Source organism: Melospiza melodia, chromosome 6 (genome assembly GCF_035770615.1).
Source record: "Melospiza melodia melodia isolate bMelMel2 chromosome 6, bMelMel2.pri, whole genome shotgun sequence".
NCBI lineage: Eukaryota > Metazoa > Chordata > Aves > Passeriformes > Passerellidae > Melospiza > Melospiza melodia.
The window spans coordinates 14,376,363-14,395,820 of NC_086199.1; the positions used below are offsets into that span (position 1 = coordinate 14,376,363).

At 35.7% G+C, this 19,458-nt stretch overlaps 1 protein-coding gene across 4 annotated transcripts in view; it reads right to left on the bottom strand.

Moving 5' to 3' along the window:
• Positions 1–327: 327 nt before the first annotated feature.
• Positions 328–19,458, bottom strand: part of PAPOLA (poly(A) polymerase alpha) — a 43,947-nt gene continuing 24,816 nt past the window's right edge. The window contains exons 13-22 of one of the 4 annotated variants that reach the window (XM_063159997.1): positions 17,289–17,342; positions 16,391–16,510; positions 14,825–14,934; positions 11,959–12,080; positions 10,771–10,913; positions 9,367–9,464; positions 6,682–6,902; positions 6,243–6,305; positions 4,579–4,653; positions 328–2,498 (exon numbers count right to left, since the gene is read on the bottom strand). In XM_063159997.1, the coding sequence (XP_063016067.1) occupies positions 2,403–2,498; positions 4,579–4,653; positions 6,243–6,305; positions 6,682–6,902; positions 9,367–9,464; positions 10,771–10,913; positions 11,959–12,080; positions 14,825–14,934; positions 16,391–16,510; positions 17,289–17,342 (1,102 nt within the window). In that variant the 3' untranslated portion in view covers positions 328–2,402. Of the gene's footprint in view, positions 2,499–4,578; positions 4,654–6,242; positions 6,309–6,681; positions 6,903–9,366; positions 9,468–10,770; positions 10,914–11,958; positions 12,081–14,824; positions 14,935–16,390; positions 16,511–17,288; positions 17,343–19,458 lie in introns of all 4 variants that reach the window. The other 3 variants (XM_063159996.1, XM_063159995.1, XM_063159994.1) reach the window with 3 other exon arrangements.

Below are 19,458 nucleotides of genomic sequence, written 5' to 3' on the forward strand. Positions count from 1 at the left end.
TAGGCACGTGTTTCTTCTAGTTTTGTCCACTTTTAAGAATTTAGGATGAAGAGATGGAATGGATGCCCTTAAATGTTTTGTGCTTTTGTCGACTCCGCCCCCACCAAAACACTGCACAATTCACAAACTTTCCCTTTAATAGCTAGAACCCAACATCCTTGAGTGTTATTTCCACTTCCTATTGCAAACATAAATGAATGCTCTCTAAGTAAGCATTATCTACTCTATTTCCTTTAGGCCACACCATATTTTGCAGAAAATTTAAGAGCTAAGTAAGAATTAAGAAAGTAAAACGAATTTAGTACAGTCAGAAAAATTGGACAACCATGGGATTGTGCTGTTTTTTATTGTGTTTTCAATGGAGAAATACATCATCTGTTTACAAAATAGCTCTTGAAAAATACAAGGAGTACAGATACTATAAAACAAAGCAAACTCCAGTCATGAGACACTACGTACATCATGCGAAAGCAACAGTCTGATCTCCAGGTTATGAAAACTAGAATTAAAAAGTCACTATACAGAAAGGTTCCAAGTTTCCAGCTTGGCAAAACTTGGGTGCAGTTACATGAAACGTTTAATAAAATGAAAAAGATTTTCTGATGTGTAAACAAAATGACAAGACTAAATTTGTGCCTGGCAATTTCGATCTAAACTCCATAGCTACACAAAATACACAGACAGCTTGTACACTTCAACTGTTAAGATATAACCTTCTTTGGGGGGTGGATGACAGCAGGCTGCACAGGGCAAGGAAAAGAGAAATATTGTATACTAGACATCTTAGACAAATGGCAAAAAAAAAAAAAAACCTTCAGTTACTGCACAGCCTAAGTAAAAGATAAGCTACACTCTGACTTTGGAGAATTAATTTAGAAGGATAAGGGGAAGAGTGTAAGTAATTTAACTTGTAACATGAAAGATGCATGTGTAATAGGATGGAGCACAATGGGAGAAGGGAGTTCATAAAACATGCTAATCAAAGTATGGGAAGTATGATTTGACATCCCACATATTTCAGACTTAAGTAATAGTAACATGAAGTTTGTTATCTACATCTGGTATTACTGTTGGTATCCCTCATGTTCCTCAAATACTGTTCTTTGCCATGAGAGCTTCAGTTCTTTCAAAAGAAAAAGCTGTTACTTTTTTGATAGGACTACAAGAACAAAAACTAGGAGTAAGAGAGCTTACTAGATGTCAAGTGCTTACTAGAAATATGATTTTTAAAAATTTGGTGTTGTTCAGCATGTAAAACTACTTGTGATGAACTATCTAAAAATAAAAAGGTTAAAATTTTTAGGGAAAAATCTTTTTGCCTTTATTTAAAATTTTTAGCTTTTTAATGCAGACGGGACCTTTATGGAGTGTACAAAAATCATATTTAGTGATTCAAAGGCCATCAAGACAGGTGGTGTATTTCACAGGCACACAATATTTACCTTAACACTTTAGTCATGGGACAAATTCTGAATTTGTGCCTAGAGGCCCACAGGGTTATTACAACTAGGTAAGGGGCAGGGGGGAACCCAAATGAGTACATGGCTTGTTTTTATTTTGTATAAATAACTATTGTTCTACATGGTGCATACAGGCAGAAAAAATAATTTGAAAAAAAAACCCCAACAGTAAATGCAAAATATTTTCCCAAGAAATAAAGGGATAAAAAAAGGGAATAAGGAGTTCAGTTAGCTCAAAAGAAAGTTTATTTACTGTTTGATTGCTGATTTGTATGCACCTTAAAACAATCCTATAAATAAAAGTAGACCACATCTTAATCATGTCCCACCAATACCAAAACTTCCCAATTACTTCCTCAACTTATGTCTTATGACCCCAAGATTTGACATTACATTTTAAAGACTTACTGCTGCTTGATGGCAGTTGAACTAACTACACTATACACTTGGCTTTCAATGTATAGTATATCATAGAATGTCATCCAATTTGCAAATTACTACTATTGAAGAGACTCTTCAATAAAATGAAATTTCATCAGCTAAAGATCTAAAATTAGTCATACTCGAATAAAAAAGTACATAAAAGTGCATTTAAGGGATTCTTATGCCAGTTTTATCTCAATTTTGAAACAATGCATCAAACAAATTCAATCAGAATGTCAAATATGGCTACAAATAGTGTTCATGTTTTTAAAGGCAGTAATCCTTCGAAATATTTAATGTAACTGTTGCTAACACATTAATTGTACTCCTGGCTTCACATACTAACCTGGACTTCCAATCAAGCGGCGACTTTAGTCCAGAAAGGGAAGTGCACAACATATACCTAAATCCATTTGCGATTATGTTCTAGTCTTGCACCCTCCGTTCTCCTTTTTTTCTAGCATTAGAAGACAACAGGTTGAGTTGGCAGATACTGTTTATGGACCCCTGAGGTGGTTTTTACCGGTTCAATCTCAATTTTATTGAATTCTTGATAACAGGAATAGGATTTGCAGGAAGAGCAGGGATATCTGAAAGGTCTGTACTGGGTGTTTTCTGAAAAGAAAAGAAGTTTGGTTGTATTTTAACTTTGTAAATATAAAAAGAAAAATATTGTAGTAACTGGCATTAACTTTCAAAACAAAGATATTTTAAAAGTTTTTAGGAATATATGAAGATAATTACAGATTATAAAGAGAGAAGCAGGTATTTCCTTTGCCTACAGAGTCTTTAATAAAGAAAATTTCTACATAATCTTTGTATGCTTTTATTTTTTTGACAAGTGCAAGAAATTAGCAAGTGCTGTAGATAAAGCTGGGCCTACTGATAACCTGCATTAAAGTAAAACATCCACATAATAATGATGCTTGATCAGTACCATCAACTATCTGATCTACATGTCTAGTATTTGAAAACATCTCTTAACAATTCATTGTTAAGTCTCTGCCCTTCCCAATGAGTGATGAAAAACAGTTCCCAATCCAATGTGTGTGTCGTCATACATTATAGACTGCTGAAAAACTCTACAGTCAAATGTCTAATTTTTCATATTGGTTCAGATTTATATGACAAAAAAGTTATGAACTCTAAAAAGGTACTGTATGAATGTGTTAAGAATTTCACCTTAACAATAATCTCAACAATTTTTTCTCCCTTTTAAGACTTAAATGCCATTCGGAAAAATTGTATCTAAAACAAACTAAAGGAAAAGACAGAAACATACCCAAGATTCAATGAGATTAATTTATTTCTCACTTGCTGTACATGCCTCTAAGGTTGGGGTGGTTTGGTTTTTTCTTTTAAGTATTTTCACTTCCACTGTGGCACATTATTTGCCATCCCAATAACGCAGTTATTATGCAATACTTCACATCATTTATCATAAAATGCTTCCTTACATTATAAATGTTCAAAATTTATATAAGGTACATTTGATACATGGGGAAATCTGCATTAAAATGACTACTCTTAATTGCTGCTTTATTAAAAATAAATCACTCAAGTTAACACTGACTGATGTGTTTGCGCACAAAGCAGCAGGGACCCAGGACAAAATAGCTCTGGGCTTCACATCACCCCTGCCCCAAGTAACCCTCTGGTTGGTGCTGATCTACAGTCTGACATGTTTCTATTTTCTGCAACATGTGCAGTGTTTTAAACAAACCAACAAGAACACTGAGAAATTACAGAGGAGGCTCACCATCCTTTGTAGTTTCCAGATTCCTTTTGCTAAAGTAACAACCACACAATCTGTAAAAAAGCTACAAAGCTTTATGTAATCCCCCACAATAACAGAAAAAATAAAATTGGTATACTTACTAAATGATCTAAAAAATTCCCCAAAGCAGTTTAGGAAGTCCATGTAGCATCTACAGTTTTGCTATCTTTATTCAGTACTGCTCATACAGTTCAAAATGTCCAGTAAGAAATACAATTATTACTATTGCAACAATTTCTATTTTCAACCAACACATTCACTACACATACTTCAACGATTCAAGTGTGCATAAAGTGCTTGATAGTGATATTTTAATCAGCAGAGCACTAAGAGAAGTTTAAAAATATTAGTAAGAAACAGAGGTGCTCTCTAAAAGTTGTTACAATACTAGAAACAAAAACTTAAGTGAATGGTACATAATTCTTACTATTTTGCAAAGGACTTTACACTGCTAACACCAGCTGGCTAAGGAGTGACAAACTTACAACTTGTCTCATACCAAATATCAGAATCTGAAATTACATTTCAGACATCCTCAACCTCTACCTGGAGATCTTTGAGCAGCAGCTATTTAAAGGATTTGTTTTCTTGTTAGAAAGGATTATTCTGCAATATGCAAAGCTCAAAGGAATAAACTGAGCCCCTTACTTTGAAGGCACAATTCAGAAGAGCGAATCCAGCTTCGGTCAGTTTGTATGGCAAGCCATACATGTTTAGCTACAATGCACATTCAGTAAGATCAATGACTATCTAAAACAAAAATTGTGACAGTAACAACAAGTAGCTTACCATAAAATGGATTTCTATTTAAAATTATACATTTATTTTTAACATCTGGACTCATTTCAGTTTCAATTCTTTCACCACAGATTAGCACATAAATACATTACATGGCAGCATTGCTTTTATAAACTGTACCTGAGGAGCTTGAAGAGAAGTTGTCTGAAGAGTTTCTGTTTGAGAATTAACATTCACTTCTGTCTCAACTTGCTCCTGAAAATAAAAAAACAAAAGCACCACCACAGTTACACCACTTCCAATGAGCTACTTATATACAACACCCAGCACTCCAGAACGATTTACATTGTGCATATTCAGCAAAAGAAAAATGCAAGCATTGATGCATTTGCTGCATTGACACCCTTCCTTTTAGGAAGGAATCACCACTCTGGAGAATGTTTCACTTATTAGGGATTTGACATCAACACAAGCTGCATCACTTATCAGCTGTCATTTATTTAACCGATAAACACCTTTTATACAGAATCCTATAGCAAAACACTACATGTCACTCAACTCACTAAAGACAAAAAGTGTATTATCAAGGAGGATTATGTGAAAAGCTACAGAATTTGTTTAAAAATTCAACAGCTTTTCCATAGCTTTTGCCATTCTGCCAGTAAAGTTTTCCTGCTGCTTTAATGGGTTGATTCAGCTTTCTGAATGAATAGGTGAGTGTCAGAGACTGATTTGCAGGTAAAACAGTGGGACTACAGGACTAAAGCAGGACAATGGCACATTCTCATTTTAATAAAAACAGTCTGCTAGCTCAAAGTGTACTATGAACACACCCTAAGAAAGGAATGCATTTCAATGAATGAAAACCTGTGTCTATGCTAATTTAAGAAATTTAATTCCACCATAAATATTAAGGACAAAGACTTAGAGGAGACTGCCAATAAAAACTAACAGGATTACCTATGTCTTTTATAATTATCTGTATCCAGTGGATCTATTTTTGAAGTGAGGATTAAGTGCTTACATGTATTTCTGCCCTCACCTATCTTAACTTCAGAGACATTGCAAGGTGACTGCCTAACAAGATACAATTCCTGAAGCTATAAACCAAAGAACTTACATTTAACTTTAAGCATAAGCGTAACTTTCAGAGTATTCCAGAGACAACAGAATGTGCCCCATAAAAATTGCAAAATTCCAACTGGAGAGCTGCTATCATAAGGCTAAAAAGAGTCTGTCAACCTTTCTGTTCACCTCTAAGGTAGAAAAATTTTCTGCTAATTACAAGATACTGGAGAGGCACACTGAATCTCCTAAGTCCCCAAACAGTATGCTGTAACTTCACACAATAATTTCACTTGCACAGATGATTTACTTACTATCACTTGAAATTTCTTTATCTAAAAAGTGAACAAGGTGGCTGGCTTTAGGATGCTCAGCCCGACATGCAAACTCCAAACAGAACACATAGGACAATTGCTCTTCCACTAATTGACATACATCAGGTTTGGGATGCAGGAAAAGCATGGCATATTGACACATCCTTGATCTAATATAACAAGCTGAAATATAAATAGCATTACTAATTTTTTCATCATGCTTAATATCATGTACTGACCAGCAAAGAAATGACAATCCTATGTGTTTATGGATTCAGGCTCAACTTAGCATGCCAGCAGGCAATGGACTCCATCAATACTGATATGAACATTAAAAAAATAAGATATCATTTTGATATCTTTACTGGAGAGTCTGGATATAGACACACTCTTAGTCATTCCTAGAGAGAAACAGTAATTTTCCCAAATAATATATACAAAATTATACAGTCTAGGCATATATACCTTAGTTTCCATTTTTTCATGTTCATTCAAATCTATACAGCTAGTATCTTCACTTATTTCATCCTGCTGAAAAGCAAACATAGAAACTATTACAAATCATAAAATTGTATTTTAAAAAAATCAACAAGAAAATAAGGTCAAAGTGTTTAAAAGGACATAATTAGTTGTAAGACTTAGCATATTACAGGCTTACCAAAATAATTACTTTTAAGATAAGAATCTAGATTCTAAGCATTTGTGCTAATGCAGTATATGTGTCATGTGATGAATACCAAAAAAAATAAAAATACTAACACCTTGGCAAGCTGAAAACATCAAGCAGCAATGCAATCAGAATAAGAAATCTCTGAAACTTGGAATATGAGAATCAGCCCTCTGGGTGAAATGAATACTCAAAGTTTTGAACATTGCTATGGTATGATCTGAAAATCTCAAATACCTCTTCAATTTTAATTTTCTTAGGAGACTCTTCTTTATGGGGAGAAGATGTCCTTTTCACTGCTGCGACAGGGCTAGGCATTTTTGTTGCAACATTTCCTGAACTTCTTGGTGATGGATTTAATAGATACGCTGAGGGAACAATTCTAGAGATGGTAGGCTTTGGTGGTGGAGAAATGGCTGGTTGTGTGGCAGTTTGAGGAATGCTTTCATTTGAAGTACCTATGGACAAACAATTTAAAGACCTTCAACAAGAGGAATTGACACAATCATTTCAGTTCAATCACTGGTATTTTTGGTCTCTAATCAAAACCCCTGACATCAAGCAGGCATCAAGGAAGTGGTACAGTTAATGGTGTAGCATCATGTTTGGAACAGCAAGTGTGCGTACACTGCACAGTTTCAAGCTCATTCTTGAGCTCGAGTGCCCCCTCAGCAAGTTCTCTGGTGACACCAGGCTGTGTGGTACAGCTGACACACTGGAGGGATGGGATGCCATCCAGAGGCACCTGGACAGGCTGGACAGGTGGGTCAATGCAAACCTCTTGAAGTTCAACAGAGTGCGTGCAAGGTCCTGTGGCTGGGTTGTGGCAAACCCAGGCACACCCACAGGCTGGGCAGAGAAGTGACTGAGACAAAGTCCCTGAGAACAAAGACTTGGGGGCCATGGTTGATGAAAAATTCAACATGAGCTGGCCAATGTGCTCACAGCCGACAGCCAAGCGTGTCCTGGGCTGCAGCCAAAGGGGTCTGGGCAGTAGGTTGAGGGAGGGGACCTTTCCCCTCTACCCTGCTCTTGTGAGACCCCACCTGGAGTGCTGTGTACAGTTCTGGTGTCCCCAATAGGAGAAGGACATGGAACTGTTGGAGCAAGTCCAGAGGAGGCTGTGAAGTTGATAAGAGGACTGGAGCACCTCCCCTCCAAAGAGAGGCTGAGAAAATTGGGGCTGGTCAGCCTGAAGAAGAGAAGGCTGCATGGAGAACTCACAGCAACCTTCCAGTACCAGAAGGGGGCCTACAGGGAAGCCAGAGGGATTCTTTGTCAGGAACTGTAGTGATGGGACAAAGAGCAGTGGGCACAAACTGAAAGAGGGGAAATCTGGGTTACGTATTAGAAGAAATTCTTTAGTGTGAGGTACTGAGACACTGGAACAGGTCGTCCAAGGAGGTTTTGGATGCCCTGACCCCGGCAATGTTCAAAGCCAGGTCAGTTAAAGCCTTGAACAAACTGGTCTAGTGGGAAGTGTCCCTGCCCATGGCAGGAGGAGTCGGGGTTAGATGATTTTTTAGGTCCATTCCAAGCCCTTAACATATGATTCTGAGAAAGAATTCCTGTACCAGACATAGAGTAGCCATGGCAATGACACTCTGCTTAGCCTAATTAACCCTGCTTAAGGCAAGCTATATGAGCCCAGACAGAGCTCTGTATAATACAGTTGTAGTATTTGTGGTACCTAAGGAAATTCTACTGCTTCTGTACTCATATATACACATTGCCAAGACTGCATTAAATCAAATCCAAGAGCAATCTGACACTCCCTTTTTCACTCAAAAATTAATTTTATCACTTCTCAGGCTTAGCTAATCTAGTGACAAATATGAAGTCATCACAGAGCATCAAATAAAGAACTTATATTATATACATCCTTTTGAAAAATGCTCCATATGACAAAGCTCTATCTCATCAATTGCCTACCTCAAACCCATAAGCGCACATAGGGAGATGCTCCAGGATGAGAAAAAATACACTGAGGAAATTTTTCATTAACAACTATCAGGTGATTAACATTTTGATTAATCAAAATATAAGAATGAACAACTTCTGATATGCTTCCAAATCCAAAAACCAGTCACGCCATTTAAGCTCCATTTAGTGCTCATGGACAAACTAACTCACATTGATGCACCTGTGACACGATAAAAACCAGAGAGAAGTAAGACTAAACCATGCCACATGTCAAGAGTGAATGAGAGGTTTCATTTTGAAAGGCTAACCAGTCGCTCCCCTTTTCCATCTATTTCTGACTTGCTCCTTGTATACTAAAGCACCATCAAAAAAGAAGAGTAGCTGATTCTAAGAAAACATTTTCACCAGATGCTTTTATTCTTTGACTTAGGAGTGAAAAATTTAAATTTTTAAGTAAAGTGTACTTTTTCTTGCAGAAAACAGAGGATAAAGTCAGCACATGCAGTGAGAATATCCAAACAGACATCAGTAAGGAACAGGTGTTTCTGCTTACATCTGAGTCTTTCGCATTCCTAGAATCAAATTCATGAAGCACAAGGAGCGGGAACATGGGAGGACAGACTACATACAGACAGTACAGAACCACCTTGAGTTTAACTACAAAATGAATTAAAAATAAATATAAAAATTGTTCTTCCAGCTTTAGATAATTTTTTCTTCATTTAGCTAACCAAACTACAGACCTACATTAGGTCATTGGAACACTATCGCTATTGTGCATAGCAAATATAAATCTCTAAGAATTAAAGAATTAAATGTCACAGCAAATATTTCTCTGATTTTTTGAATCCTTAAGAAATTATTGAACTATGTGTATGAAGAAGAACACATTACAGCATGTGTTATGCAAAGTCTAGAAGACTCAAGCTGGAAGAAAAACTGCCTTATAAACATTTCCAAACATTCAATAGAAACAATATGCTACGCCATTTTCCTTACCCCCTGAGCTTTCACTGGAATTTATTTGTGGCACAGTGACTTCAGAAGCCTGTGTGTTGGTCACAGATGCTGCTGTTACAGCTGGCGCAGGACTGCTTCTGCTAAAAAGAGAAAAATTATGAAATGCTGAAGACATTAGTAAAGCTATGGTGTTACATGATATGCCTTTCATCACATCATGTGTTACCAGTAACACAACTAGTATTTTACCTATGTTACAGAGCAGAACTTGTGCCAGTAAAAAGGTAAAAGTGAGCCTTGGCAATCTACTACCAAACACAAGCAATGGAAGCTCTTTCAAATATTGAATTTAAATCACTCAATGACAGTTTTGAGACCAGAAAAAGGCTGTATTTAAAAGACAGGCAAAAATTCAGGCAGTGTCCACCCATATAATGAGCATGGGAAAACACAACAACTATTTACTGAAGGATGAAACAAAACCAGGGTAGAAGAATCAGAATAAAAAGTTTGGTTTTAATTTACACACACTGTTACAATGATAATTTCAGTCTAAAATCATCCCAAACAAAGACCTGGAGCTTCAAGTGACCAATCACAAAAATGATCCCTTTTCCATCATCAAGAAACTGGGAAGCAGTGTGTGTCTAAAATCAGCCAAAGGCAATTTCCACTTCACTTGTGACATCCTAGGTAAGACAGATTTATTTCAGTAGCACAGATAGTGATATCAACTACTGTTAACTGTTTACCGAGGAAGACTAACTGAAAGAACTTCTGTCAAAAGGACCAAATCAAGTATTTCATCCCACAAAACATCCTATAGATGACTAATACTGCTGGTCTGTAGGAGATTGATAACTTCTATGTGTATCAAAGAGACAAACATGGGACCCTCAAAAGAAGAGAGTACACTCACTTATTGCGGTAAACTGGAGTTAAGGTATGAAAAGACTTAATACAGAAAGTTAGTATTAAGATAACTTTAATATGTACACCTTGAAACTAGGGGAAATTATGGTCCTAAGCTTAATTTGCATAGATATCATCAGTAACAGCAGGAGCACTACTTATTTCCCAGACAGAAAATCTAAACTTCTCTATTGTCTCACACTTGGAGCCAAAACTCACAAAATACTTCCTCACCCTCACAACTATCTGCTCACTACTTCTCACAACCTCCTACTGCAGGCCCCAAGTTTTTCTATCATCATTTTCTTCTAAGCATTTTTACCCAAATTTATAATTCTTCATCAAGTTCAGCACCATTGCTCCCTATCCCCCAAATTTTGCTATGGTGCTCAAACTGCAATAGGAGTGTTTACAATCTCCATCCAATTTAGAACATTCCCACAGTGGTATCACATGTGTGCAGTATTTGCCATGTGTTTAACACAAGTAATTCAGGAAGAGAACAGCAACAAGCCTGAAAGTCTTCATTACCCCTGAGAACTTCCAGAACTGTTCAACGGACTTGTCTTCATAGCACTGGTAGGCGAAGGCACAGACGTGCTGTTATCACTGTCCATAGACAAGTCTAGGCTGCTGTCATTCAGAGCTGTCAACCTGATCCCTTCTGTTGAATGCTGCAAGCCACAAGGCAAAGGAAAATTCTGTTAGTCTAATTAAAAGTTTAAAAATCAACAGAAATTTAAGTTAGTTAAAAACGCAAACTTAAATGGACAGTTTTCAAATCCTTTTACATGTAAATAATCCACTATCCTCTCACTACAAGCATTGACATTTTCACGTTCACAACTCTGGTACAGATTTGTCTGAATCAATCACATTCAAAAAGAAACTGTTACTGTATTTAATTATTATATTTTTCAGCTTTATTTCAAATTTCTTTGGTTTTGTGGACTTCAAAATACTTTAATTAACTTTAAAGTAAGTGATGTACATCAAAACAAACTGATGTACATAAAAAGAATTTTTTGTAAATTTTTTAAGAATTTAAAGAGGATTTGAACTTAGTCCATTGAGAAGAAAAACCCTTTTCTGACATAGTACTACTACTTTAAGTGACATATTACTTAACAATTACATTGTTTTCTGAAACAGATCTACTCTTGGTGTCAATAAAGACTTCCTAGTCCTTAAAACAGCATTCAATATAAAACAGCTATAGAAATGAAGCATGTTATTCAGCTATACTTAAACAGAATATGTAGCAGTGGTTTAGCTATTGAAAAATCCAAGCAAACATGTATTGCTCTCAGATCAAGCTAATACAAAGCAGTAGAGATTTTGAAATATACTGAACTGTTCAATTCAAACTTTCACCCCTTCTTACTGACTCAACTGAAATTTAACAATAATCCAACACAGCATCTTAATTAAAAACTAATGCTACCATTCTCATATGGCCACAGGTAAACTACCCAGCTAGACAACATACTATCCACATTGTTGATGCTCTGAGAAATGTAGTATTATATTCAGTGCACCTAATAATACTGCTACACTCAAATGAGATCATTTGCAGGTAAAATTAGGATCTCAAAATGTGATTTTTATTCTTTGATTAGTAAACCTAAACATCTAAGTAAATGTAAATTAGTAAACCAAAAAATCAAAAATTTGAGAGCAATAGTATTTTTATTGCTCTCATATATTTCAGAAGTTTACCTTTTTCTTTTTCTGAAGCACATGATTAGGTAGCAGTTGGTGAAGTTGCTTACGCTTCACATGCCTTGCAGCAATCTTCATATCCATCTCAAACATCTTGCTGTTTATTGCTTGCCTATAAACTACAATTAGAATAACAGTAAGACATACTGAAGCATTTTGTGAAGTCCACTTACTTGCCCAGGCAGAAACCATTAGCATTTCAGAGCACTTATTACCCTCAAGAACAAGAATAATGTTTCCTTGTTCTGGAGGAAGAAAGGGAAACTGCCTAGCATGCCAGCACTGATAGTACAAACACAAGCATTAGTTTGGAAACAGGTGACCTGTTTTTCAAGAAAAATGTCTTGCAAGCACACAGTTCTCTGTATTTCCAATAAGTTTTAACTAGAAGAGCTCAGAAGCAAACTCTTTTATTTCATCTCAAAGAGATTAAGGATGAAAATAAAATTTTCTCATAAGAATTACAGCACTTAGATAAAATAATTTTCTTTGCAGGTGATTTTATTTATGCAGCTCCTGCAACAAATGGGTTTTAATTCAGGAGTTAAGTGTTCATTTGCCACCTAATGTATTAAAATTACTCTGGCAACTCACACATCACTACATTTTTATACAGAAGTAATTTATGTTTAGATTTTTTCTGTTTTCTTGAGCTTTTGTGTTGCTCTGGTTTTTGGGTGTTTTTGTTTTTTGTTTTTTGTTTTTTTTTTTTTTTTTTTAATTTTGTATGGTCATTTTGGTGGTTTTGTTTGGTTGGTATTTGTTTCTTTTAATTTTGTCTAGTATGGCAAGTTATTTCTCTTCACCTCAGAACATGTGCTTCTGGTAAGTCACCATGGTAAGCACTAGTACAAGAACTGCACTGGAACCCAGAATGCTGGGCTCAAGTAAAGCCAGGTAAAAATGAAAAGCTTCTTCTTCCACACTGACTGTCTCCACAACATTGAACAAAAGCTGGGGCAGATGTATGAATACAAAACGGTTCCCTAGCTCTTAAATACAAAAAATTCAAGCGGTATCTCCCTGATTCACTGTCTATTCTACAAACATTAAGGAACCTCACTGAATAGGCTGTGAACAGGTAATTAAAAAGGTGTTAAGAGAGAGGCACACAAAGACCTGAATGAATACTGAGTATTAAAGCAAGTACTGCACTACTTCTTGGTATTGAAGAAGCTCATAAAGCCTCTCTGTAAAAAACTACAGTGGTAACAGCTGAGGTATAGGCATGCTCAATGGAACCAGACATTGTTAAAGCATTCCATATTCCTGACATTAGGTGTTATCAAAGTTTCCATACAAGAAAAACCTGGATCACTCTTCATGTCTCTCTTCCTCCCCTTGCTCCCACTAAAAAACAAGCTATTCTTTAATTCCATCCTGGAAAATAGTTAGTTACTTCTGATAAAATCTTAGGATCTATTCCAAAAGACAGGGAAAAGAAGTCTTTAGGCTGGATTAAAAACAATGAAGACAGACCCACACTAATTTCAGATTACCAAAAAAAACCCACAACACACAAACTTAAATTGTTTACTAGACTGTTACTTCTGGAAGCATATTCACAAACCCTATGCATCACAGTTTGTAAGGATCTTGATTAAATATTACTCCACTTATAAGTGCATCTATTTAGACAAACTTCAGGAATATAGTGCAAATAAATCACATAAAAAATCGTAAGTGCAAATTTTAGCCTTTTCATACTAAAAATCTCATACCAGTATATTACTGAAATATCTGTTTACAAGCAATGAAAGACCTGAGAAACTAACTTCTCAATTCCTTCACTCCTTCAAAGTGGCAGCCAAGGTACTATCTTTTCTACGTTCTCAGAAATTAGAATGATGTTCCTACAGTTGCTATTATTCACCTTCATCACTAATAATTACAATAAATATTTCAACTCTCAAGAAACAGATGCCCCTCTGCAGCTATATATGACCATAAACAACTTTGAAATCTTGGTATGATTTATAAATATGCCTACATATTTACTGCAATCACAGGTGTGAGGTGGAAGGGGGATGAAGGTGTTCAATTCCCTTGCTTCCTCAGACTGGGTCTTAGAAATTCAGAGACCATGGCTGCATAAGGTAACACTTGAACCTACTCCTTTAGCTCTGTAAACACAGAATATTTGACCCTCAACTGTTGTTTGTTAAAAAAAAAAAAAAAAAAAAAAAACACAAAAAACCCCAACCTGTAAATTTATTAGCTAAATCTGTCAAAGCTACTGTTCCTGACACTCTGGTGTCACACTCCCCAGCTGCTACCAATTCTTTGCTTACAAAATTTCCTATGTGTGTACTAAGTTATTTTAGTGAATCAAAATGTAAACATCAGGAAATCAAAAAGCTCTCTTCCCCTGAGTGTCAGACATGAAAGTAAAGATTACTGAATCAATTATCTAGTATGAAACACCATGGAATAAAAGACATTTTTGTTAATCCACTGATAAATTTAGTTTCACCAAGTAACAAAAATATTTAAACCTTGCTCAAGTTTTTGAGGTTAAGCTTGCTAGCTTGTGTATGATAACTAATTCATCTGTTTAATAAAGATTACAAAATAGTGTACCACACTTTTAGTGAGATCTGCAAGATGTATGGATAATTTTTATCACTTTTAAACGAGAACAAACTGAAAGTGATTAGTCTAAATCCTAACTAGACTTAGGAACATTTAAACTCATTGAAAGTGTGTTTCATGAAATAAAACTTTCAACTCCTCAGCTGAAACCCTCTGTGTAGATACAATTCTACTATTGCTATGAGCATTATGAATAAAGACTTCATTTTGAGCAAAGTCAGTAACTTCAAGAAGTTTGTTAATATCAGAACACCTAGAAAGCAAAACTCACCTGTGTCTGTAAAAGACTGAATGTCGTAGGTAAGATCAACACTTAAATTTTCTGAGTTTTCAGTTTTCTTAAACACCAACCCAATCACCCACATTGTACGGTATTCCTCCCTGGAAAATTTTATAAAAAACAGTCATGTAATACTGACAGAATTAAACAGCTTAAGTTATTTGCTGCAAAAGACAACAGTTGTACTTTCTAGCTCTAGTAGCAATAGTTAACTGGACATAGAAACGCAAAACTCAAGTTGTCTAACAATATTTCTTTTTCATTCACAAATATGTCATTAAACACTACACACCTACCCCCAGCAAATGAACTTAGATCATCAGTAGATTACTCCATTCAACTGTGTTCCCATATAGATACTCTCATGTAGCTCCTAGCATGAGAATAACCAGATCTCAACCGGACAGGGCAACTATAAAGTTGCTATGTAAAGTAATTAGAACCTATTACCCAATAAAGCAACTTCCATTTTGCAACTTAAACGTGTCTTCAATGCTCAAATCTCTCAGCTGTAACTGACCACAAACTGCAGGTTTCAGTTAAAACTCTCCCTTTGACAGCTGCCCTTTACATGGGATGGTGAAAGAATGAATGTCCTTTGTATATCCTGTAAAGATAACCTTTGCTGGAAGTATTCCCCGAATCAAATCCGCTGAAATAAGAGCTAATTGGAGCCTCTGATTATGCAGGCAGTTGTAGCTATATCCACTCATTAAACTGGTGCTGAGGAGGTGCTGCCTGCTTTCATCCAGTTTTACTAGGAACACATGTGTAACAATTATATAACCTCTTAAAAAAAAGTAGCCCCATACTGTACTTGAAGCAGTTTGCGTGGAAAAGGCCCTGTGGAAGAGTAACAAGGCTTTTCACATATCCCAATAAAGACAAATTCCTCCCCCATTCTCACACTTCACACAAAAATATGATTCCAAACAAATTAATTACAATGCTATCTTGAAAAAAGTCTTAAAAGAATTTTCCACCCACACACACCTGCAACTGCTGTTTTGAGTGGAGGAGGGAGTAAAAAAACCATTTTAAATCCTCAACAATCTGAAGCACTTAATACTATCTCCACTGTTTCCACAACCTGACAAATTCTAACCACAGCCATTATGATTTCAATGATCTTCATCCCAATTGCTAAATTTTATAACATTAAATGAACTCAATTACTCAAGAGCTCTTGTACAGTGCCTGATGTTCTCCCACATTCTCAGTGCTTCCTCACAATTAAAACAGCATCAACTAAGTAGTAGTAACTTATACAGGTTGGCGGGAAATTATGCAATTAATACAGTTATTAACAAAAATAATTTCCCCTTATTTTCTGATTTAGAGACATTCTTATACACAATTAAAGAGTACCTAATTTAAATAACACCTATTTTAAATATTACTTAAGAAGAGCTGAGCATCATTGGTTTGCCTTTAGGTGCTGTCATTAAAAATTAATCCTTTTAAGATTCTATAAAAATGTCCGTTTATTTATTAATGAAATTGTGTTTTAGTTAAGTTATTTTCTCCCTACTAAATGAAGAAAATAGGTTTGCTTACTTGTCAGGATTCTCCTTGGGTGCTGGGAATGACTGTGGATTCACATGTGCCAGCGTAATGAATTCGTTCTTCTCCAGGTTTCCAACTAGAATACGGATTTTTGATTCCACCAAGCCCACCCTGTATAAATGTCATTTATTAGCAAGATCTCATTAACAGGAAATAATAGAAGTATCCAACATCACATATCAGGATAAAATCCTCAACATTCTCCTTATACTAATACTTGAGACCACTAATGAATTAGTGCACGTCAGATTAATTCAGATCAATAATTTCAGTTAAGACATTACAAAAGCTGACAAGGGAAGCTTAAGAATGCCCTGCAGCTCTCTCTGCAGCCTGATTTCACAAATGGAATTAAATACAAGACATTACACATCGAGTAAAAGGCAGTTAGAAAGGACAACCACATATTTATCCAATATTCTTTTGGCTTCAGATCACGAATTTTAGAGGTAAAGAAATTCTCAATACTTGCCAATCTTAGAATTTCACTAATAAAAGAGCAGAAACATGGGAAAGGGGAATTGGGGGATTTTTGTTTTGAGAAACAGCATTTCACGTGACTGAAAACATACCTCCTCACACTGCTTATTAAAAAAAGTGCACAAGGCATTTGTAAAGTAAATCCGAGACTCCTGTTAAGGAAAAATTCAAGCAACAGCCTTCACTCCCCAGTTTTTTATTTTTACTGGGGTTTCTTTCAGCCTCTACAGTCTTCATCCATTTAATTTTGAAACACTGACGCTCCACTTTCATTCATTAAGATGACACCTGATACACTAGATTCTCCCTTGTCCAAGGTTGACTGGGGGCAGGGAAGGGAGGTTCTGCTTGTGCTTTTGTGGGGGGTTGGGGTGGGGTTTTTTTTGTTTAAATCTCAAGGATTACTCACCATTCTAGTCGCTGCTTTTCTGTCGGTGCACTTGCTAGGAGTACAATATAATGCCTTTGGAGATAAAGACAATATGCTATTCTATACATATTTCTAAAACTAGACATTCAAACCTTAATATTAAAACTTTGCAGTAAACTCTACATTGTAAAATACAGATTATTCACTTAAGTATATACCTTACATGAAATTAAGCTTTGTTAGGTAGAAAAAGGGGCTATGTCACAAGTGTATGACTAACAGACTTCAAAATATTTTGGAGTTTAGGGCCATTTGCAATTCCACTGTAATGCCTTAAATAAAAGGTTAGGAATGTAGCACTAGTTGAAATATTTTAACACCTGATGAGATCAGAGATTAAACTATACATATCAAGAGAAAAATTGGTCACAACTACCTTTACATGTCTGCTGTCCTAGTTGCAACATTATTTCTGAATAGTGAGAAGAGTGGTTAGCACAAACGCATTTGCTCAAAATCCAAAGTAACACTTTGAAATGTGGTTTAAAAATTTCTATCTGCATTTTGGAATTCTCTGAAGGCACTTATCTGAAATTTCATAAGGAATGCTTCCTCTGATGATAATTCTTAAACTCTGAATTATTTTCCAGGATATTCAGTGTATAACCACTGTAAGCAGATTTCAAAGAGACAGTACACAAAACAAGAACAGTATTTTAAACAAAGAAATCCAAGGACAGCAGAATGGGAAAAGATAACTTTTAGCTTGAGTTCCTAATGAGGGCACTGAGGCAATCTCACATGCTTACAGGCAGGTTTTTCAGAAGCTCAGCTGGGAAGTTTTAAACATCCTAAGTCATCCAGTGCTGCACTACTCTATACAGATATGGCATATTTAGGTACCTTCAATCAAGATTTAAAGAACAGAAGTAACACAAGAGACCAGTCCCTAGGCTATAGCTCACGGAGAGGAAAGCAAGGTCAATGACACTGGAAAACGATGCTACAGAGTTCTCTGGTACCACAGGCCTTCAAATCACAACAGCAAATCCAAATCAACAGATCAAATTAGCAGCTACCTGTTTCTCTACTTATTTTAAGGTGGCAAGAGCCAAAAACCTGCTACATGCTACAATCCTCTGATTTCGGTCAGGGGATGTCAATGAAACAAGGGAACTGCAAGGGAGAAATTTGGAGAAACATCTTCCCTGCTCTGAACAACACAGAGATTAAAATAACCTTTCCATTTTGCATTATGGCAGTATTAACTGCTTCACAGGAAAATGTTATGGAAAAAGATAATAAGAGACCTGGAATTCTGTATATTACTAATGTTGGTTTATTCTAAGGAACACTACACTTTCATAAAGATTCCTACACCACACACATCGCACACCTGCAGAATGTTTCATTCAGTAGACATGAAAATGTTTAAGCTTTTTGATATTTTTAACCACATCTGAATCAAAAAAGACAGAATTCAAACCTGCAAATATTTGAAGAAATCAGTTTCCCAGTTACTTACTAAAAGCATCCCTGTGAAACAAACTTCTGAAGAACAACATAAAAAGAAAGTAATTTGGCTATGTATAAAAGCCTCAACTAGCTGGTAAATACTGAGCAAAAACCCTAAGCCTTATTTATGAAAAAAATAAGTGACTGCTAACTATTTTTCCTCAGGTAGTGTTTGCTGAAAAAGACCCAATTTCTTCTCACCTACCAGCTGTTAGTGCTGAGAGGAAATTATTTTCTAGAAATTTCCTCCTATCATTTTCAATACAATTAAATAATTTGTATTAAAAATGAAAATACCCGTAGATTTAAGAGTCCAAGGTCTCACTGCTAAATTTTGCTAAGAGAAGGTTTTCTTTATCAGTGCCTCATTCGAAGTTTTATCACAAAGCATATGTGTAATTCAGAAGTGTCTAGCACTTCATTATACAGAAAAAATGATCTTAGCTTAAGCTTCTGCCTCTCAATGGTGTCACTTAGAATCTGGGTATTATTCTAAAGTGCATCAGTCTGGGGTTTTGTTTGTTTGGGGGCTGGGATGTTTCCTCACTGTCTTCCATTCATAATTAGTTTCATAAAAATAATCTGATGTAGATAGTATAGAATTATAATACATCATTAACACACCTTTCTAAAAAATTATCCAAATTAGAGTCATATTACTTTCTGGAGGAAAAGAAAAAACAAAAAATACCAA